Below are 23,989 nucleotides of genomic sequence, written 5' to 3'. Positions count from 1 at the left end.
TTGTTTGCTTCATTTGGTCAACTTTTTGAGATCTAGCTATAGATTCTCCTGCAGGTGATTCTGACATCCCTCACCAGCTAAAATGCCCTGTCGCTATTCTTTGGCTTACACACTAAAGAATGCTGTAGAAACATGTACCAAGTCCCCTACAACATTTACTTTTTACAGCTGGCCCTTGAACAACACGGGGTTTGAACTACACAGGTCCACTTATACATGGGTCTTTTCTTTTTAATTGTTATTTTAAGTAGACTCCATGCCCAATGTAGGGCTTGAACTCACAACCCTGGTATCAAGAGTCACAAACTCTACTGACTGAGCCAGTCAGGTACCCTATGGGTTGTTTTTGTTTCTTTTTAAAAGTAAATACAGTATAGTTCTGTAAATATTTCCTCTTCCTTATTATTTAATAACATTTTCTTTTCTCTAGCTACTTTTTGTCAGAATAGAGTATATGATACATATAACGTACAAAATGTGTGTTAATTGACTATTTGTGTTATCGGCAGGGCTCCTGGTCAACAGTAGGCTATTACTAGTGGGGGAAGTAGAGTTACATGGGAATTTCCCACTGCCTGAGAGGTTGGCACCTCTAAACCCCACATTGTTCAAGGGCCAACTGTATATGGATATTGTAGCTATAATTATCTATTATACTATTCAGAATCTCTTATATGAAGTTTCTCCAGTGAAGTTTTAGAATGAAGTAGCAAGAAAATTTTGTTTTTTTAAGAAAGTATTATGTGTGTATTTCTTTTGCATCTCACAAATAGTGTGAATTTTGTAACTGATCATGCTTTTGATTTGCTTTGGCAAGTATTAGTAATTATAAAAGACATAACTGCGTATCTAATAACTCTGGCTTTATCTTCTCATTTCTAACTCATAGTTTTCTCAAATCTCAAGATTTTATTCTTATTTTTTTATACTATTTAATTGTTTATTTTCTCATCTTTAATCTCGCATCTTTAATTTCTTTGTGGAAAGAAAGAAGCTGTAAATGTTTAAATAAATGCCATAATATCCTATATTTGGGGTATGTGTGTGTGTTTGCCTATTTACCTGGGTAAACAAAGTGGTTTTCTGTCCAGAGATGACTTTTAACGTCTGTTGTCCTTGTGCAGAAGATGTGCTGACTCCCAGGGTTCCCTGGACCACTGATCCAGTAGTCAGCTGTTTTCCAGATGTCTGCGGTGATGGCTGACCAACTAAAAATGTACCCTAAGTTAGAAACAAAGATCTACTCAGTAATTTGTTAAGTGAAAATGACTTGCCCTGACCCTATAAATCACAAGGTCCCATGTTACAAGCTACGATGCTCACCTTCAATTCTGCAACTCAGCCAAAATAACTAAAAAGAACAGCTCTGCCCTCAGTTCCACTACCAACAGCTAGCTAGCCCCACTTCTGAAACTCTGCACAGTAGTTATGGAGCAGGCTGCTGGACAGTCAAGTTCTACAACCTAGTCTTTAAATCTGAATTATTCAGACTGGTAACTACCCATCCTTCTCATTAAGAACATCTAGACCAGAATTCCACGACCTTCCTTAAGAGAGGAGTCAAGATTTAAAAGCAACTAGGGGAAAGAAGGCAGAAACTTATTCTTAATCATGAATCCAATTCAACTCCAAATACCAAAACTTGATAGTATTCCTCTGGTTACTCCCTTGCAAGAGAAAATTTTCAACTGTCTCTTAATACTATTCATTAACTCATGGATTTGGGAGGCAACAGTGTAGCAAAAATTGAGTCAGAAAGCTATGAGTTTAAATCCAAATTCTAGCATTGGCTTAGCAGAGAGATCTCGTACTTAAGTCTTTCTGAACTTCTATCTCCTCTCAAAACAAGCTCAAAATAATAAAGATTCCATGTGGCTATAGTGTTAGTATTGACTCCCAATCCCAGAGATGTAAAAACAAATCCAGTATAATTAAAGGAAGTTGTTAATAACTAAAGGATTTGAAAGATACCAGTCACGAATGATCAGACCTGAGGAGTCTGCTTCAGGATGTAAGATGTGTAAGTCAGGTGCTGGGATATCCCTCCAGGGCCCGCGGGGCTCTGGGCTCCTCCACCACTGCCACCCGCACTGCTACCTCCACTGCCGCTGCTGCCTCCGCTGACGCCACCACCACTACCTGAAGCTGAGCCAGACTGGAGATCTGGAAACACAACGAGATGACAGCAACATCATAAAAAATAGTAAGAGACTTACCAGGAAAAAAAATGCACCCAGAGTGACAGATGACGTTTCCATCCCTTCCCTTTCCTAGTCCCCTTTTTTGGTAACATACCTATTCTGTGACAACAGTGAGGAGACTGTTCTAGAATTAAGGACTGAAACTGATTTTTACTTTCAACTGAAGGACAAATGATGAGTTCAGCTTTCAGTACAAGAAGAACTTCACTTTAACAAGAGTTCTGACTTCGTTGTGGGAGATCAACAGTCTGATACTGACATTTTCTAACCAAGTGTTGACTAAAATATGCTCAGAGAAGGGCTTCTAAACATTCTGGCATCTCATTCGATTTCAGTGAAACTGATAAAATTAAGTGTAGTTTTACAGAACTCTCTTTTCTGTCTCCCTCTGCCCTGGAAAAAAAACATTTTTCCTCATATTTATAATGACTTCAGTGCCCCATTCCCCCCCCCCCTTTTTATATTCCATCTTAAAGCCTTTGGATCCCCTTTACTTCTCTTTTGGTGACATAATGTATATAAACTAAGACTGAGGTGGCTCTCTGGGTAAATAATGGAATCCTTACATTGTCCTTTTCTTACATATCTTTTATATATCAATACTTAGGTATGAGGGAAAAAATGCCAGGATGAGCAAACAGTCAGGAAACAAAATGGTGACTAGCTCATACACTAGATTTTGGCAAGGGCAGCTCATTTCTAGTGAACCTAACTGTTCTATCAATTATACTTATGATTCAGAGGGAAATAATTCCTTTTACCCTTTCCTTTCCAGCACTATCCAAATTGCTTTTCTCTATGTCAAAGCCAAAGTTTCTAAGTCTAGATAATTTCTAGATTAAGTCTAACCTAATTTCTTTGGGGTTTTAAGGCTTAACACTAAGGTTGACTCTATATTTCTCGTTCCATCTCCAAAACTGACAAACTTAAATAACAGCAGGCAGAGAACATTTGATTCCACTCCTACTCCTATGCCCTCCAAAATGCACATAGGCCTCCAGCTACTATCTCCCCAGGTATCACCGGTTTCTAGATACCACTGAAAAGAAGAACTTTTTTTGTTTATAGTTCACACGAACAGTTTTCTCCCCACACTGTCTTAATAGTCATCTCTCTCCAGTGTGATTTGTTCCTGACCCCAAACTCTGAGTAGATAAACCCAAAATAGCAGTGTCATCGCCTAGAACTATGATTATTTAAACCCACTTATAGTTATGTGTATGTTTTAAATCCAGGTGGGCAAATACTACCATCATACCACCACAAAGAGCTACAGAAACACTTCCTGAAACAGGTAAGAGCTGCCCCTCGGGTGGATGAGATGAACATACCCAGAGACCCAAGAACCAAATGATTTAATGACGGACTGACTAGCATTGTTGGTAGCTCGCAGGATGGCTCCTTGAGGAATCAGCAGCAGTTTCCCTTTTCCTGAAGGGTTCTTGCTGTTCGTTGTAAGGTAGAGTTTAGTGCCAGGCGGCAAATTTGCCAAGTTGGCCAAATTAGTGGCTGGTAGCTGCAATGTTGCCATTACTAAAATGGTACAGGAAAAAAAGAAAAAAAAAGTAAAGGGAAAAAGTAGAACTGAGGACAATGCTATCACTAAAAATTAAAAACAGAGCAATAAATTCTTATTAAAAAACACAAACAGTAAACTCTACAGTTTGTTTTCCTAGATATGTAATACTTCAAAGGCTAATATCTTGCTAATCAAAAACTAATTTACATATTAGAAGAGCTTGCCATAAATTACAAAGGGGAATTTATATTTGTACATAAATAGGATGACCATATGTCCCAATTTGCCCAGAACAGTTCCAGTTTATACCTGGGTCTGATTTTTATACTTATGTCCCAATCATTATTAACCGTGACTCTTTTTACTCTCAAAAGTCCTATGGTTTAGACAATCAAAGAAATAATAACCTTATTTTTGGATGAATATATATTTCTTTCCAAAACCCGTTTAAAGCCCTTTTTATCAATTTCTAGTAATGAATGAAACTACAGATTTGAAACAAGACTTCTAACCTCTTTCACTTTTTAAGAACTAAAAAAAAAAAAGAAATGACAACAACAAAAAAGCCAGTCAACAACTAGCACATATAGTATGAAACCAGAATTTACCTTTTGAAAGTCTCACCTATGTCAAAGAGCTTTCACTTATCCCCTAGGATTTACTTCTCAATGCACAAGGCTATAAACCTCTAAATGTGACTCTTCAGTGAAGACTTACACATCAAAATTTCTGCAATTACCCTGAATTCAAATCTCCCTATAATGAAGCCCATAGAACCGAGTGAGTCACCACAGGCACAGGGCTCTCAGAGCCTCCTCTAGCCTGAGCTAGTCTTCTTCTTCATTACTACTCCACTGAGCAAGCCCAGGGAAGCAAGACCCCAGGAAGCTACCCCCCAACAGCAGGGGCTGATATGAAGACTGGAGTACCAGCCCTCTCCACTGCTGCTAGAACTCACCCCACCTTATATCACTGTGCAGCTCAGCAAGCCTCTCTGCTCAGTCACCCGCACCCAGAGTCCAGCCTCACACTGCCCTGCATTCCTCATCTGAACCCATCTCCTCAGCCCATCCTCCTCCCCTGGCTCTCTCATCTTACCCCCAGGAATTCCTGCTGTGATAATGACACCCACTAGAACCCTGACCTCTCTGAAGTCTTTCTTTTTGTGGTATTAAACACTGAGTCCTCTGAAGATACAGGACTTCCCCAGTAGCACCCTTAGCTAAAAGCTATTTTTTGAATCTTACTTAGTGTCTGATGGCCAGGACAAGGAGAGGAGTCTTTGTGCTCTACCATTTGGCTTTCAGACCGTTATTACCCCTCATTCCAGAAGAAAAACCTACTGGCTCCTGCTTGGCTCTACCACCTTAACCCTCTTTTCTGTGCTCATTTACTGAACTCCCAATCACTTCCCCTCACTTGCTGAAGACTGACTCCTGACTCAGTCTTGCTCTAAAGCCAATGATTGTCATCCTCAGTGATAGCACTATCAGTGACTTAATTATCTAGCTTCTCAGGCACCTCATTTTCTAAACTCCAAAGATCACTTCCTCCAACATTGCAAACACTCATTTTTAATGGCACAAATGGACTCTGCCATCACCAACAACTCACCACCTCTGAAATCTTTATTTTGGACATCCACTTCCTTCTTTTCCCTTTTTCTTCTAAATCTTTTTTTTTATTAATTTTTTTATTTATTTATGATAGTCGGGGGGGGGGGGGGGGGCAGGCAGAGACCCAGGCAGAGGGAGAAGCAGGCTCCATGCACCGGGAGCCCGACATGGGATTCGATCCCGGGTCTCCAGGACCGCGCCCTGGGCCAAAGGCAGGCGCCAAACCGCTGCACCACCCAGGGATCCCTTCTTCTAAATCTTTTTAATGTTTTATATAAAGTTGATTCTGGTTATTCTTTCAATTTATTATTTAGATTTTATGTTTTCTTTTTTAATTTTTTAACTCAAGTATAATTAACACAGTGTGAGTAGCAGGTGTACAATATGATTCAGACATCCGCTACCCTCATCCTTCTAATTCACTGCAATAATTCTTTAGCCTCATCGAGACCTTCAAAACTTAGTGCATCTAATGTCTTAGGTATATTTTTTCATGCTCTCATAAAAACAACATATCAAGGCTTCAAACACATCCAAGGTGTTTAAACTTGTTTGGTAGAGAAAGCATTAGTTCAGTATCTCAAAATGCTGCTGACAAATGACCATCCCAAGATTTTAAGTCTGAATACAATCCAAAGTGGAGATAAGATCAAATGAAAATTATCTTTCAGACCTGAAACCACTATCAAGAAATACGCTCTATTTTTATTACTCTTGCTAAAACACACACATGCTCCCTTAAAGTAAACCGCTTTACAGACTTCTATGTAAAATGCTACCTGAAAAAAATTAACATGTTTTTATATACTCGTTATGCATCAACCTAATAGGTTTTCTTAGAACCAAATACCAAATAAAACTACTAGCAAAGAACAGTTTATATATAAAGGCCTGCTGCTGAAAGGGACCCAATCAGTATCAGTTACCTGAACCCTGGGATCCACTCTTCTGAGGGCCAGCAGCAGTGACCTGAGCCTTGGTTAAGGCTTGCACTGGCTGAGCAACAATGGTTCCTCCACCTCCACTCACAATTGCTTTGGCAACTCCTTGGGTCACAACTTGCTTTGGACCAACTGCTTTGGCAACAGAAGAGCTGGCCTTGGCTACAAGGATTTGGCCACCACTGATCGCCACAGCCTGTTTCACTGTTGAAGGTAAAGTAGACCCAACTGGCACCCCAACAACCTGTTGAAAATAGAGAATAATCCACCAGTGCTTCTTCTCAGTCCTTTCAAGGGCTCTTAGAACAGAACAGTCACTCTATCAGAGAACAAGGCAAAGTCCTAGATATAAAACATGGAATCTAATTTCATCGCCTAGAAATGCTACCTATGATGTGAATGACAGAATTTTTTACATTTTGGATGTTATTACAATAAAAGGCTATGGTTTTCGTCTTAACCCCAGCTACTATCTAGAACTTATTTTATATGTTTTTTTAAATAAAAAACTTAGAAAATACAGAAATGTAAAGAAAAAAATTCTACTTACCCACTTATTATTTAATATAATTTATTTATTTATTTATTTTATAAGTAAACTCCATCAAGAAGTGGCTGGAGAGTATGGGGAAACAGGAACATTTGTTCACTGCTGAAAGAAAAGTAAATTTGTACAGCCACTCCAGAGAGGTATTATAGGCATATCTACTCAAACTGAAAATTCGCCTATCCCGTGTTATAACAATTCCTCTTTTAGAAATACATCCTAGAGAAACCTTAGACCTGTGTTAAAGGGAACATATACATAACATCCAAGGTAGCATTGTTTATAATTACAAAAAATGTTAACAAACTTAATGTCTATAACATGTAACAACATGCTTTAGGTCTACAGGTAGAGGAATGGATAAACTGTGGTACAAGTCAGACAATGGAATAGCATACATTAGTAAAAATGAACTAGAACTACAGATATCAGCATCAACAAACTCTGACAGTACAAATACTGGAGAGCTGCAGAAAAATATAAGTGTAAATATCTCTAATATAAATCTTCGAAACACACACATTACATGTTATTTATGGCTATGGATTTATGCAATAAAAGTATGAACTGGAAAGCTACACATCCCAATTCATTACAGTGTTACTTTTGGCAAGAACAAAGTAGACTTCAACTCTGTCCTGTTTTATTTGGGGAAAATATATGAAATGAAATAAATATGAACATGCTAATTTTGGTTGGAGGATATGTGAGCACTGATTATATTATTCTTTGTATTTTATTTTAGAATCTTTCTAAATGATAGGATTACCAATAATAGGATTACATAAGAAGTAGAAGAAAACGATAAACCATATACAACTGGTAAATGGAACTTTTATGTTAAATAATTACTAAATCATACATGGTTTCTTTTCAAAGAATGTAAATAAAGTAAAACACATTTGCCATGTGTTTGGACACTATGGTTGATATAAAGGAAATGGTCCTCTAATCAACAGTTATAAACCACAGTATAACACAGAAGAAAGAGTACAAGATTTTATAAGCAGCCAGACTTGGTTTCCCAGCTTTGTTCCATCAGTTAGTAGCTACATAAGTTATTTAATGTTTCTGAGCTTTAGCCTTAGACATCTCATTTATAAAATATAGATAATATTTATCTCATAAGATATAATGTACACAGTAAATGACTGCTGCTGTTGCCCATGACACTTATTATTAACTGAAGAACTGTAATGTATGAGGCTACATAGAGACTCAAAGGATGGAGAACATCAATGGATCCACATTCAGCGAGGGCAGAAAACCTTCACTGTAAATCCTAGATTTAGTCAAATAGAAATTAAAGTATGCAACATCTGGTATCTGCTTTAAAATGTCCTAGAAGAGAAAGAAGATTAGCAAAATGCTGATAATTATTGAAACTGGGTAGCGGGCATACAGGATTCATTATAATAGTCTCTCCACTTTTATGTAAGTTTAACGAAGGAGGGAAAGAAAGAAACAAAAGACTCAAAGAACCAATGGGGAAAAAAAAACAAGTTAACTTAGAACGAAGAAAAAAAATCCTCCCACTATCCTGGCTTGGTTAAAACAATGCCTTAGGATGATCCAAATCTCTTCATTCTGACTGTGAGCCTCATTCTGCAGCAACACGGAGTGTGGCTGTAGCCACAGAGCTGGGCACACTCACCCTGCTCTACCTCACAGATGTGGATGTAGAAACTTTTTTTTTTTTTAAGATTTTTATTTATTTATTCATGAGAGACACAGAGAGAGAGGCAGAGACACAGGCAGAGGGAGAAGCAGTCTCCATGCAGGGAGCCCAATGCGGGACTTGATCCCAGGTCTCCGGGATCACGCCCTGGTCTGAAGGTGGTGCTAAACCGCGGAGCCACCGGGGCTGCCCAGAAACTCTTCTTATTAATCAAGAACTTTTCCCCACATTGGGCTCCCTACTGGGTGTGGAGCCTACTTAAGATTCCCTTTCTCTCCCCCACTACTGCTGATTGCTCACTCTCACTCTCAAAAAAAGAACTTTTCTATATATTTATGGAAAACAGTTTCTTAATGTAGAAAACCATTTTTTGGGTAATGGCAGAAAGTGCCAGCTGAATCCTGATAACCGTTCTTGTTTTCTCTCTCACGGTAAGAGCGCCCCCAGTTTCCAGCTAGGGACATAGCCACATAGAACATTTTCTATCTAGCCTAGTGTTGGTCTGGCTAAAAAGATAGGAAGAGAAGTGATGAGAGCAACTTTTGGGTTATGCCTCCCCGCACCCCCTTTTCTCTTCCTGCTGGCCAGAAATGTGAACATGGTAGCATAAAATGAAATGGCCATCTTTGCCCACAAGCTGAGAACCAAATTTTGAAAATGGCAGAGCAACAAGATAGGAGTCTAGATTCTTGATGATTTTGGAGCCAACATATTAGAACTGCCTTTTTATGTGTGTCTTTTATGTGTGAGAAAAACACTTAAGCTTTTGGTTTTTGGATTTCTCTACTATTACAGAAGCCAAACTTTTTTCCTAAGAGTTTTCACATTTCTTAAATATATCAAGCTTAATAATTCACTGCATAAGCTAAATTACACATAATCTATCTTCATGCTCTTAAAAGCCAACAAAGAAAGCAAAAAAATCTTAAAAGGAAAATATATATGGATTAGACCAGTTTTTTTCTTTTCTAAAATTCCATGCATCTTAACTTGCTTTTTCCACCTTGTACCAACCTCTATCCTTACTTAACTGCTTCAAATTTTCCAAAATATGACATACTTAATCTCTCCAAGAGCTAAATAAATGTGGTATCCCAAGTTGGCCACAGGAGGGCAGTTTTTATTAGTGAGCTTATCCAGTAGGAGCATACCACTCACAAGATTAACCTCCTCCCCTTTTGTTTGAAAAAAGAGAATGAGGAAGTCTGGCATTCTATGGGGAAAAATCCTACACACAGCTGTCTATGGACATCATAAGGAAGACTCCTAAGACACTTAGTTTTGCTTTTTTTTTTTTAAACAATACAACATTTTAGCATAGAACCTGAACTCCTCCCATTCCACAACACTTCTCTCTTTACATGCCTACTTTCCTTCTGGTTTCACAAAGCAGACACCCTTTGTTCTATATTGTTACAAATACTTTACTCTGACTCAATGTTTTTGTTTGTGTCCTGTACAGACCTCTGCAAGTCAGAATTTACTTTAAGAACCAGAAAGTGAAGATTCTATGTATCTAATTTTTCTTCTAGACACTGAAAAATACAGCCAATCACAATTTAGTACTCAATGATAAGAACTGCCATGTACTTAACGCATGTACTTAACATGGGACTTGTCCTTCCTCAGGTAACATTAGCTACTATTATTTATTGAGTACTTGCTCTGTGCTTAGTTCTTTCTTTACAATGATTTCTTTCTTTCTTTTTTTTTAAGATTTTTATTTATTTATTCATGAGAGACACAGAGAGAGAGAGGGGCAGAGACACAGACAGACGGAGAAACAAGCTCCATGCAGGGAGCCTGATGTGGGACTCGATCCCGGGACTCCAGGATCACAACCTAGGCTGAAGGCAGGCACTAAACCGCTGAGCCACCCAGAGATCCCCTTTTCTATACAAATATCTCTACTAATTCTCCTACAACTCTGAAAGACAGAGGGTATTATTCCTTTACTAGATGAAAAAAACAAGGTTCAGAAAGAAAAACCTGTCCAGGTCACACAGGTAGTGTGTAAATGGCTGAGATTTGTAACAAGCTCTAATTACAAAGCTCGCGTTGTTTTTACTATGCCACACTCCTTCCTTCCCACAAGAACCCACTAAGTGCTCAGATGTCCCATTTTATGGCAAAAGCAGCACTTCTCTTTATTTTCATGAAAAAAGATAAGCCAAAGTTGAATGGAAGGTAAAACAGTATCATTTTGTTCACCCTTCTGTTTTCTGGCATAATTTCTGGGAATGCACTTCACACCAATAACCAGGGACAGTCTGTACTTGCAGACAGTTCCTTATCTGGAGTCCAAAGCATGTACTAAATTTCCTGGATAAACAGGAAATGTCTTTCCTCATGCTCTTCTGCTTCTGTACATTTCTTTCACACTCTTCTGTGGCTTTTTCTGGTGCCCTTAAACTTTATTCAGGGCATTCTAGCACAAAACCATCTACTTTTTTTTAGTCCTACATTGTCACTAAGTAGACGGCAATGTGACAAGAAAGCCAATACAGTTGTTCAGGATTACAGAGGGGTGGATTTGTAAAAAGCAAAGTGTAAAAAAGTGAAACTAACTTGTCCAGAGCTTCTGGGCATAAACAGCAATGCTATATTGACTCAAAAACCTAACTCAGCTATTCCATGTATCTTTGGTGAAACAAAATAGATTCTGAAGAATGACGATGTGTCCGAGTAGCAAGTCCAGATAACAATAACTGACTCATGAAAGGACTTTGACAAGAGCTTACTCCTAAGGCCAAAACAATAGCGAGAGCATTAGGAAGCAGATAGGGGTGCCTGTCTCAGTCAGGTTAGGAAAGCCCCAAAGTCAAATTTGATGTTATAGCTTGGTGGTTCCTAAATTTGTTGAATCGTGAGTCAGCAGAACTTGATAAAAATCCAGATTCCCAGGGCTCCCAAGAAGAGTTTGATTCAGAAAGTATGAGATGAGGGCCTTAGTATCTAGACATTTTTAATTATCAGATAACTCATGACCAGCTAAGTTTGGGAAAGTAGTTAATGGACTCTTACAGATTTGAGAACAAACCATACATATTTTAGAATTATAACATATGAATTTTTGTCAAAATCCATGTGCAGTTATCTAGCCTAAACCAAAATATCTAAAGCCCTTTTTCTAGCCCTGTTCTATTTTAAAGCGTTCCTCTTGAGGCACCTTGGGTGGCTCGGTCAATTGGGCCTCTGCCTTCAGTTCAGGTCATGATCCCAGGGTCCTGGGATGGAGTCCCGTGTCAGGCTCCCTGCTCAGTGGGGAACCTGCTTCTCCCTCTCCCTCTGCCTCTGCCCTTCCCCCCTGCTCATGGCCTGCTCCGCCCCTCAAATAATTAAAAAAGAAAAAGGTATTCCTCTCAGAGCAATTCATCTATCCCTAGATAGGCTGGCTTTCAAGTTGAAAAACAAACACTTCACATAATATTCTTGATAGCTACAGAATGTATCTGCCACCAAAATGAGATATTTTAACTCTGTTATGTTCTAAAATCATGCTTAGGTTCCAGACAATGGCTCACAAATTTTAATTAGCCCTGCAATGAGAGATTGTGGGCTCAGCAGACCCAGGTTCCTGTGTCACTTATTAGCTAAACGCTCACAAGGAAGTTGCTTGACCTCTCAGTTTCCTCATTTGGAAAATGGAGTTGAGAGTATCCGCCCTGCAAGGTTGTCTAAGGAGAACAGATAGCATGTAAATGAGAACATCACACACACAGGCATTCATAAGCACAACCAATGCAGGAAAACATGGACCTACATGCCATTTTATCATTATATTAATTCCCCCACACTTCCAAATTATAAAGCAAAAAATTCTCTAAAGAGTCAAGAATCAGTAAACAGATCACAGAGCCTGGACATTAGAGTTGTAAACTACAGCACTCACCTACCAGAAATAAATAAAACAGTAGACCTTGGTCCTGTTAGCTACCCATTTTACACCTGAATCAATTGGGAAATTGTGTCATGAAATCTATCACCTTCACTGCCAGAGAGATAATAAGTATCCCTTTGCCTCTTGACTACTCCTGAGCTCTCTCTGTAAGATGTGCCCCTGTTCTTGTCAATGATTACTGCAAGAGCAGACGGGTTTAACACTAACTTGCTTTTCCAACAGGACTTCCATCTACAGGATTTTCTAGGGGGAGCAACCCTGTCATCTGAATTTTGTCAGCACCTACCTATTATTTAAGGCACCTAATGTTCATTTACATATTGATCTCCCCAACCCTACCGAACACAAACCTTGGAGGGCTGAATCTTTGGTGACTGGGAAGTCCCTTCTCCAGCAGTTAGGACCTGTTTTTGAGGGGACACAGCTATCATGTGACCCCCTTTCACAGTCACATACTGAGGGAGTGGTGACTGGCTAGCAGCTCCTGTTGCAGGCACATGAGAGGCTTCACCAGGTTCCTGCTTGATGATTACCTGGCAACAAACATAATAACACTGAATAATCATCCTATGAATAAAGCCACTAATATTTCAATCTATTCTGCTTGCAGAAATTAATGAATTAATGAAGCTTGGTCTATAAAAAAAATGACTCCACTAGAAGGTAAAAATACTGCTTAAATACAGTCCATGAAAGTTATCAGAGGGATGAAAAGGAGGATCTGGATTTGATCCTGTGTTTCTGCAACTCATCCTAGTCCATTTGTTCTAGATTTTGGTGGCACACACAGCTTGTGCTCTCAGGAGATCTTGCTAGATACCAAGGGCTGCCCTGTGGACACCACTAAATATATGGAAACATGTCACAGAAGTAGGATGTGGTCTTAGAATTAAAAATTTACATGTTGTAGGGTAGCCAACTCCCAACATGCCACAAAATAATTATATAACAAAACCATATTGACTTATGGGATAATGTCCTAATAAATACTCACTTTTGTGAAAGCTCCAAGTCCTCCAGTTACAGGTTTGGGACTTTGAACCTTAGGGTGACTCCCAATTGGACAAAGAGGTGGCATAGATGCAAACAAAGAATCCTCCTGCTGTGTATGTAAAAATACATATTATACAATTAGGATAAAATAAGTGATTTCAGATATTCCAGTCCCTTATATTTAATATAAACCTGTGACATTCTCTAGCAACATAACCAAAAAATAAAAGAAAATCAAAAGCTCAAAACTCTTTGGGGTCTTCAGCCCCCACACTAGCATTTTAATATTGTTTCAGAAACCAAATGCAAGAAAAGGCTATAAACTGGCAAGAACCTATTCACCTGTGCCCCAGTGTATGCTGGGAAGTCTCCTATGATATGCCTCTAATATTTGGTTGACTCATTGATTTACATGTCTAGTCCCCTGCCTGATGGTAAGACACTTAAGGCCTGGCACTGTATTTTCTTTCTTTTCTATCCCTAGAGCCTAATCACTAAATAAATAAACAGGTTCGAGTGTTTCAGTATATACTTGAACCAAACAGTGAGCAGATACCCAGCACTCTAGGTATCTAGGTATCTATTAGCTGAACAAGTCAGATCATATTTGAAGTTCTAATTTTAAAGGCTTCTTTACCCTGAGGGGAAAAAAAAAAGATAAATTGTGAAATGATAAAAATTATTTTCAGGTAACTACATGGCTGACGTATAGAAAAAATACACAATTACTCTTTACTGGACAAACATAAGAAGAAAAATAGCATACTGCCAGATGAATATTTTTATAAGGAAAAATCTGTAACAAAGCTGACCACTCCTAAAAATAGCTGCCTCCTCATCAGAGTAAGTTTTCAAATACATACTGACCGTCCAACTAATAAAAGTGTTGAGGAACATTTTTCACACTAGGAAAAGACCAAGAGGAAGGTAGGAGAGTCTGGAATAAATGATCTTCAAGATACTTATTAGTTTGAAGATTCTACTTAATGAAATTTGCATTATCGACCAACAAATTCTTGCTGACCTTAAACTTATTGTCTTTATAAACTAGAAAAGTGCAATAATGCAGTAAGAGTGTTACCTTGACAGTAGATGTTACAAAACTACTTCCATGAATTTTAGGAATAGGGGAACCTGTTCCTTGGGAGGCCTGGGAGGCAGTAGAGAGCTTGTTTGTAGGACTTCCTGATAAGCAAGGCAGATTTTAAAATAAAGTACAAAGTAAAATGTACAAAATGGAAGTTTAAAACATTTTCCACCACCCTCCCCCTTTTCCCACTATTTTTCATCTTTTTCTTTTTTCTTTTTAAAGATTTATTTATTTATGATAGACATAGAGAGAGAGAGAGAGAGAGAGAGAGAGAGAGAGGCAGAGAGACACAGGAGGAGGGAGAAGCAGGCTCCACACAGGAGCCCGACGCAGGACTCGATCCCTGGTCTTCAGGATCTCGCTCCGGGTTGCAGGCGGCGCTAAACCGCTGTGCCACTGGGGCTGCCCCTCCCACTATTTTTCATTTGTAAGGGTCGAAAACTCACAACTATGAAATTATGAAATTATTACAGAAAAAATACTTAAGGGTTCCTCCCATGAAATTAGCCACTTCATTAACTTAAAAATAGACAAGTAAGGACATGTAGAAAAGTGAATTATTAGACATAACATACTCTACTACCTGTATACAGGTAGGATATGCAAGGATATTGGTTATGTAACAATGTACCAAATGTATGAATCTGAACGAAAGCTAGCTTCTTCAAAGCCTCCTCACTAGGAGATTATACCTATTCCAAAGTGCAGCTGACATTAAGCAGTTTATACGCCATCTGTACAACTGCCTTTAGGGTCTGATAAAAACAAGTCCCATCATCTATGGGGCACTTGGGCGGCAGTTGGTTAAGCATCTGCTTTTGGCTCAGGCCATGATCCTGGACTGAGCCCCAAGTCAGGCTCTCTGTTCAGTGGGGAGCCTGCTCTCCCTCTGTTGCACCCTCTGCTTGTGCTCTCTTTCAAATAAATAAAATCTTAAAAGAAAAAAAAAGTCCCATTATCCATAGTCAAAAATAAGGCAAGACCAAAAATGGTATCTGATCACCTGCTCCATTTATCAAACTTGCCTGCAAAGACTTTGGCTAATTCCTAAAACTAAACATCCTCAAAGGATACCTATTTGATATCCCTAAATATAATCAAAAGGCTATTAAGTAATTTCTGAAAACAACATTTTTGAAAGGACTTCCATAATTCTAATCACTGTTAAAGGACCTAACTTTTCCAAAAAAAAACTACTTGGAAAGATCCAACATACAGTCATGTGTTAAAATCAATATGTTTAAAAATTTTTAAATAAAAAAAAAAATAATAAAATAAAAATAAAAATTTTTAAATCAGTCTCATTACCTTATAGTTACTTCTCTTTTCACTATTTCTCTTAATTAAAAGTGAAAGCTACAGAAAGTTTGCACTTAGAAGCACATGTTCCCATAATTTAACTGAAGCGAATACATAAAATAATGTTAGCAAAAATCTTGGAAAAACTGTAAAAAGCACTCTGTAGTTATTGGAAATTATGACAACAGACACAATAAATCCAGTTCTTATTCTTATCAGAGGTCCCTTTTTATAACTGCAGAGTTCAATTTCCCTCCCACACACAAAATTTACTTATTCACAGAAAAGTAAAGATAATTTTTTTATTTGGTAAGAAACATACGTGGCCCACAAAGGTATTCGTTTCTGAAGCTTAAATGTGGAAAATAACCACACTGCTTGTAAGCCCAAAGAGAATGTCTTCCAAATGAAAACAAAATTAAGTTTTGGGTTTGTTTTTTTTTTTTTTTAAAGAAAATTAATTATGGTTCACTTTTAGTCTTTAGAAATTAAAAAGAAAACTGAAGTAAATTCCTAAATTCCTAAAAAGTATAAATTTTACATAAAGTACATCTTCCCTCAGAGAAATACCACTGGATTTACTGTTCTAGATGTCCTTTCTTGAATCAAATGGAAGATTTCATTCTCCCATTATATGGCTACATAAGTCCTACTAAGATTTCATCTCACAAAAGTTCAAATCTTTTGGATGCAGAAATATTGATAAAAGGCATACCTGTAGTGGGAGTGGTAGCTCCAATAACCTGCCCTGGTTTATCCAGGATAACATAAGGATTATTAATGACAGAGCTGGCAGTGCTTTGTTTCACATGGACTGGAGTGGAAGTTGGGGTTCGAGGCAGCGGTGATGGACTTGGAGTTGATATGGGGGAACCTTTATTAATAAAAAAGAGAAACAAAATAAACTAAACAAAAAAGATATACTCAACCCATCTAAGGAAATGCTGAACAGAGAACAAAGGTGACAAACTGGGAAAAGAGAGAATGGTACAGTATGTTTCAGGTACTGATCAAACAGTAGCTGTTGGCTGAGTTGGGGATTAGTGTGTTTCCCTCTCTATACCTTACATCAGCATCAATAGGGAGCTTTTGAGAAACATATTGTGAGGTGCTACTCCAGACCTACTAAATACAAATCTATACCTTAACAAAATTCCCCCCAACACAACCATCCACATTAAATTCAAAAAGCAGAGCTTCACATAACAGCGTGGAACTCCTGAATCCCTAACCACTCTTAATAACTTGGGAAAACTGTTATAATAATGGTTAGTCAAAGACACTAAAATTACAGGAAATTCGTTACGTGAACAGCAAGGCTTACAAACCGGGAGTCTTGATTTACAATTACTTTCCTATAGGAAAACATGAATTTCACCCACCCAAAACAAGTCTGTCAATACTAAATCACAGCTACGATCCAGAGATTCCTATTCCCGAGAACACTCTCAAATGTTACCCCTATATCAGTCAACATCCCAATGGTTTTTTATCAATCAAATCTATCTTCCATAAATTTCTCTAAACTTCAGACCAACTTGTATGGTCAGTCTATTTCTCGTATGAAGCAATAAGTTCCAAAATGCTTCTAACTGGGAGGTAAAATTACATGTTTCTCACCTTTCATCAATTTTGAAGACTTGGATTATATTTTTGCTTGTCTATTTTTAGCACGGAGGACTCCTTTTCTACCCCCTTCATATATAGAAGATTTCCAATGCCTAGATATTTCTACTGACTCTTTCCTGCCTTTTCTCAAGTGGTACAACCTAAACCATCAAGCATAATCCCATCAGAAGTCTACCTAACATAAATGTGAAACTGTCATGAGACAGTAGATAATCCAATCTCAGTCAATGTGAAGGCTCAGAATTTCCTACCGGTAATAGGAATGAGTAATTTTCTAGTGTGATTAGTATAAAAGAAAATTCAATTCCAAACCAATTCCCACCTTTGAAGCTTTAACTTCACACCAAAAGGCCTTTAAACTGTTCTTATTAGTCATTCTAGTTTCCATATATAACTCAAAAACTTAATTCCTACCTTAGCTTCAACCATACATCCTAGTAAACATTTTACCTTCCAGCAATCCTTGAGGTGAAAACCTGACTGCTTTGAATTTCACTTCTTTCCTATTCAAAAATTGTTTTCATATGAAATGACTTTTGTTTTTCCTTTGTTGATAACTTTGCTAATCAGTACTGATTAACTCACTTATTAAACAAAAACCTTACTTAAAAGAACTTATTTTTTTATTTTTTATTTTTTAAAGATTTTATTTATTTATTTATTCATGATAGACACAGGGGGAGAGAGAGGCAGAGACACAGGCAGAGGGAGAAGCAGGCGCCATGCAGGGAGCCTGATGTGGGACTTGATCCCCAGGTCTCCAGGATAACACCCCGGGCCGAAGGCGGCGCTAAACCACTGCGCCACTAGGGCTGCCCTTAAAAGAACTTTTTAAAAAAGCCACAATACTTTCTTTGGTTATTACAATTTTTATACACTTCAACTTGACACACATCATCTTATACCTGAAACAATCTTGCAACTCATGGTGATGGGTTGGAAGGATTTTCCAGGTGACTCAGGATTAGGAACCTGACTTTGAGGCACAATTTTGCAGCTTGATGCAATTGGCTGAAAAGCTGAATTGCCATGAGAACAAAAGGTAACTTTCTGGGATGCTGTCATTTTGGTGGGTGTTCGTTCCAATGAAGATGGCAAAGAATAAAATGTAGTGTGTCTCTCAGCTTCAGTGTTGGCTGGGAAGCCTATTTGAAATGAAACAGGCAAATGATAAGTCATGAATCACTTAGAAATAATAAAACCTTACCACTGTGGGAAAAGAATGAAATGATAAAAACCCCTTACCACTTCAACAACCATTTAAAACACTTCCCGGTAAAATACATACAGCTCACAATACTTATAAACCCTTTACATATATTTGGGTGAAATGTAAATGATCATGTTTAGAATCATCTTATTAAAATGTTTTTTTCAAAAATTAGAAAAAAAATAGAAAACATTAACTATTAAGTACGTACAATATAAAAAGCACATGTTTATTATGTTGCTTTTTTTTTTCTCAAAGATTTTATTTATTTATTCATGAGAGACACATACAGAGAGAGAGAGAGAGAGGCAGAGACACAGGCAGAGGGAGAGAAACAGGCTCCATGCAGGGAGCCTGATGTGGGACTCGATCCCGAGGCTCCAGGATCACATCCTGGGCTGAAGGTGGCGCTAAACTGCTGAGCCACCTGGGCTGCCCCCGTTCATTATGTTCTGAATTGAAAAATGTTTAAATTAGAAAAGAAGAAAACTCAAAAGCATTCACTTAATCTAATAATGTCCTATTTTATTAAAATGCCCATGAAGATGCAACTGAAATTTAAAGAGAAATAAGAGTTGAGATTTATAAAAGGACCAAAATATTAACATCACATTAAAATGTAGGGTTAGAAGGGCACCTGGATGGTGAAGTTGGTTAAGTGTCTGACTCTTGACTTCAGCTCAAGTCATGCAGGCTTGTGAGACTGAGCCATGTGTCAGGCTCTACAATAAGCATGAAGTCTGCTTGAGATTCTCTCTTTCCTCCTGTACCCCTCCCTCCACTCTCTTAAAAAAATAGAAATAAAAATAAAAATAAAATGAAGGTTTAGAAATTAAACTGATACCATTTAGAACTAGTTTTATGGGGCACCTGGGTGGCTCAGTGGTTGAACGTCTGCCTTTGGCTCCGGTTGTGATCCCAGGCTCTGGGATCAAGTCCCGCATCAGGCTCCTTGCAGGGAGCCTGCTTCTCCCTCTGCCTATGTCTCTGCCTCTCTCTCTATGTCTCTCGTGAATAAAATGAAAAAATGTCATAGTTGAAATAGCTTTGTTGATTAATTTTTTTAAGGTGTATTTAAAAAAAAAGTATATTTATTTATGGGGGAAAGGGGCAGGAGGAGAGGGAGAGAGAGAATCTCAAAGAGACTCTCCGCTGAACACGGAGCCTGATAAAGGGTTTGATCCCAGGACCCTGAGATCATGACCTGAGTCAAATTCAAGATAGGAATGCCTAACCAAATGAGCCACCCAGACATCCCAATGATTAATCTTATTTTTTAAAGTAGGTTCCATGCTTAATGTGGAGCCCAATGAAGGGCTTGATCCCGGGACCCTGAGATCAAGACATGAGCTGAGTTAGAGTCTGATGCTTAACGGACTGAACGACCCAGGCGCCCCTTATATTGTATTTTTAACTCCAAGACAGTCAACATATAGTGTTATATTAGTTTCTGGTGTATATAGTGATTTAACAACTTTATACATTACTCAATGCTCATCACAAGTGTATTCTTAATCCCTTTCATCTATTTCACCCATTCCCTTGCCCACCTCCACTTTGGGGATGATCAATTTATTCTCTATAATTAAGAATCTGTTTTCTGGGTAATCTTTTTTTTTTTTTTTTTGTTAGTTTGTTTCATAAACTCTACATGAGTAATATCATATGGTATGTCTTTTTCTGACTTATTTCACTTAGAATTATACTCTCTAGATCCATCCATGTTGCTGCAAATAAGATTTGCAAACAAGATTCATTCTTCCTGTGGCTTAGTAATACTCCATTGTATATGTGTGTATACATATATACATATAACCTCTTCTTTATCCATTCATCTATCTATCGATAGACACTTGGGCTGCTTCCATAATCTGGCTATTGTAAATAATGCTGCAATAAACATAAGGGTGCGTGTATCTTTTTGAATTCATGTTTCTGTATTCTTTGGGTAAATACCCAGTAGTGGAATTATTGTATCACACATATAGTACTTCTATTTTTAATTTTTTGAGGAACCCATACACTGTGTTCCACAGTGGCTGCACCAGTTTGCATTTCCACCCACGTGTACAAGGGTTCCCTTTTCTCCACATCCTCATCAACACCAGCTCTTTCCTATGTTTTTTATTTTAGTCATTCTGATAGGTGTGAGGTGGCATCTCATTTGCAGGTTTTGATTTGCATTTCCCTGATGATGGGTTATGTTGTGCATCTTTTCATGTGTGTTGACCATCAGTATGTCTTCTTTGAGAAATGTCTGTTCATGTCTTCTGCCTATATTTTTAATTGGATTATTTGTTTTTTGGTGTTGAGTTATAGAAGTTCTTCATATGGGCAGCCCAGGTGGCTCAGCAGTTTAGCGCTGCCTTCAGCCCAGGGCGTGATCCTGGGGACCCCGGATCGAGTCCCACATCGGGCTCCCTGCCTATGTCTCTGCTACCTCTCTCTGTGTGTCTCTCATGAGTAAATAAATAAAATCTTAAAAAAAAAAAAGTTCTTCATATATTTTAGGTATGTCATATCTTCCCCCATCCAACAGACTCTTTTAGTTTTGTTGATTTTTTCTTTTGCTGTGCCGAAGCTTTTTATTTTGATGTAGTCCCAGTAGTTGATATTTGTTTCCCTTACCTTGGGAGATGTATCTAGAAAAGTGTTACTTTTCTAGTAGATCAACTACTGTTGATGTCACAGAAATTATTGCCTAGAATCTCTACTAAAATTTTTATGGTTTCAGGTTTCACGTTTAGATCTTTAACCCATCTTGAGTTTATTTTTGTGTATGGTATAACAAAATGGCCCAGTTTCATACTTTTGCATGCTGCTGTTCAATTTTCCCAAAACCATTTGTTGAAAAGACTTTTTCCCATTGCATATTCTCTCCTCCTTTGTTGAAGATTAAGTGACCATATAAGCATGGGTTTATTTCTGGGTCTTCTATTCTGTTCCACTGATCTACATGTCTTTTTCTGTGTCAATACCACAGCATACTGTTTTGATTACTATAGCTTTGTATTATCTTGAAATCTGGAATTTTGATATCTCCAGTTTTTTCTTTTTCAAGACTTCTTTGGCTATTTAGTTTTGTTTTTTTTTTTTTTTCTCCCTTTAAGATATGTCTTATTTATTGGGCGCCTGGATGGCTCACCCAGTTAAGCGTTCAACTCTTGATTTCAGGGATCCCTGGGTGGCTCAGCGGTTTGGCGCCTGCCTTTGGCCCAGGGCCTGATCCTGGAGACCCCGGATCGAGTCCCACATCAGGTTCCCTGCATGGAGTCTGCTTCTCCCTCTGCCTGTGTCTCTGCCTCTCTCTCCATGTCTTTCATGAATAAATAAATAAAATTTAAAAAAAACAAAAACAAAAAAAAAACCTCTTGATTTCAGCTCAGGTCATGATTTCAAGGTCATGGAATCAAGCCCTGCACTGGACTCTGCACTCACTGAGGAATCTGCATGAGATTCTTGCTCTCTTTCTCCCTCCAGCCCCCTGCTCACACACGGTCTCTCTCCCTAAAATAAATAAAATCAGGGGATCCCTGGGTGGCTCAGTGGTTTAGCGCCTGCCTTTGGCCCAGGGCGCGATCCTGGAGTCCCGGGATCGAGTCCCACGTCGGGCTCCCGGAATGGAGCCTGCTTCTCCCTCTGCCTGTGTCTCTGCTTCTCTCTCCATGTTTATCATAAATAAATGAATGAATGAATGAATGAATGAATGAATGAATGAATGAATCTTTAGAAAAAATAAATAAATAAAATCATTAAAAACAAACAAACAAACCAAGATTGATCTTATTTATTTTAGAAAGAGAGAAAGCACAAGAAGGAAGGACAGAAGGAGAGGAAGAGAGAATCCCAAGCCGACTCTGTTGAGTGGGGAGCCCAATGCAGGGCTCAATCTCATGACCCTGAGACCATGACCCGAGCCAAAACCAAGAGTCAGAGGCTCAACCAACTGCACCACTCGGGTGCCCCTCAGGATCTTTTGTGGTTCCATACAAATTTTACAACTGTCTGTTCTCATTCTGTGAAAAATGCTGTTGGTATCTTGACAGGGATTACATTAAATCTAAGATTGCTATGAGTAGTCTGGACAGGTTAACAAATATTTGTTCTTCCAATCTCTGAGTATGGAATACCTTCCCATTTGTTTGTGTCACCTTCAATTTCTTTCATCAATGTTTTATAGTTTTCAGAGTATAAATCTTTCACTTCCTTGATTAAGTTTACTCCCAGGTATTTTATTCTTTTTGGTACAATTATAATAAATGTGATTATTTCTCTTTCTGCTGTTTATTTATTACTGTATAGAAATGCAACAGATTTCTGTACATTGATTTTGTATCCTGTGACCTTACTGAATTCATTTATCAATTCTAGTAGTTTCTTGGTGGAGTCTCTAGGGTTTTCTATACAGAGTATCATGTCATCTGCAAATAGTGACAGTTTTACTTCTTCCTTACCAATGTGGATACCTTTTATTTCTTTTTCTTGTCTAATTGCTATGGCTCTGGCTTCCAGTACTACGTTGAATAAAAGCAGTGAAAATAGACATCCCTGTCTTGTTCCTAACCTTGAGAGAATGGAGTATGACGTTAGTTGTGAGTTTTCATATACAGCCTTTATTAGGTCAAGGTATGTTCCTTTAAACTTACTTTGTTAAAGGTTTTTACCAGGAATGGTGTACTTTGTGAAATGCTTTTCCTGCATCTATTGAAATAGCTTTCAATCTTTTCTCTTATTAATGTGATATATCATCTTGATCGATTTGGGAATACTGAACCATGCTTGCATCCCAGGAATAAATCCCATTTGATCATAGCAAATGATTTTTTAAATTTGCTATTGGATTCAGTTAGCTATTTTGTTGAGGATTTTTTCCATCTATGTTCATCAGAGATATTGGCCTATAGTTCTCTTTTTTTGTAGTGTCTATCTGGTTTCAGTATCAGAGTAATGCTGGCCTCACAGAATGAATTAGGAAGCTTTCCTTTCTCTTCTGTTTTTTAGAATAATTTGAAAAGAATAGGTATTAACTCTTCTTTAAATGTTTGGTAGAATTCACCTGTGAAACCATCTAGTTCTGGACTTCTGTTGAGAGGTGTGTTGTGTTTGGTTTGTTTGTTTGTTTGTTTTGAGAAAGAAAGAGAGTATGTGTGTACATGCATGCAAGTAGGGGGAAGGACAGAAGGAGAGAAAATCTCAAGCAGACTCCCTGCTGAGTGCAGAGCCCAATACCGGGCTTGATGTCACGACCATGAGCTCACAACCTGAGCTGAAATCAAGTCGGATGCTCAACCAACTGAGCTATTCAGGGACCCCAGGAATTTTTTGTACTGATTCAATTTCATTGATGGTAATTGGTCTGTTCAAA

General features: G+C 38.2%; 1 protein-coding gene across 2 annotated transcripts in view; it reads right to left on the bottom strand.

Moving 5' to 3' along the window:
• Nucleotides 1-23,989, bottom strand: part of YEATS2 (YEATS domain containing 2) — a 122,292-nt gene that overhangs the window by 29,714 nt on the left and 68,589 nt on the right. For both annotated transcript variants that reach the window (XR_005383794.1, XM_038583513.1), the window contains exons 11-19: nt 18,320-18,559; nt 16,501-16,659; nt 14,478-14,581; nt 13,398-13,505; nt 12,754-12,936; nt 6,263-6,521; nt 3,573-3,734; nt 1,991-2,163; nt 1,063-1,221 (exon numbers count right to left, since the gene is read on the bottom strand). Coding sequence is in view for 1 of the 2 variants with exons in the window: in XM_038583513.1 (XP_038439441.1) it covers nt 1,063-1,221; nt 1,991-2,163; nt 3,573-3,734; nt 6,263-6,521; nt 12,754-12,936; nt 13,398-13,505; nt 14,478-14,581; nt 16,501-16,659; nt 18,320-18,559 (1,547 nt within the window). In the remaining variant the exon portion in view is untranslated. The remainder of the gene's footprint in view (nt 1-1,062; nt 1,222-1,990; nt 2,164-3,572; nt 3,735-6,262; nt 6,522-12,753; nt 12,937-13,397; nt 13,506-14,477; nt 14,582-16,500; nt 16,660-18,319; nt 18,560-23,989) is intronic.

This window comes from Canis lupus, chromosome 34 (assembly GCF_011100685.1).
Source record: "Canis lupus familiaris isolate Mischka breed German Shepherd chromosome 34, alternate assembly UU_Cfam_GSD_1.0, whole genome shotgun sequence".
In the NCBI taxonomy this organism is placed as follows: Eukaryota; Metazoa; Chordata; class Mammalia; order Carnivora; family Canidae; genus Canis; species Canis lupus.
This window is presented reverse-complemented; position numbering and strand designations above follow the sequence as displayed.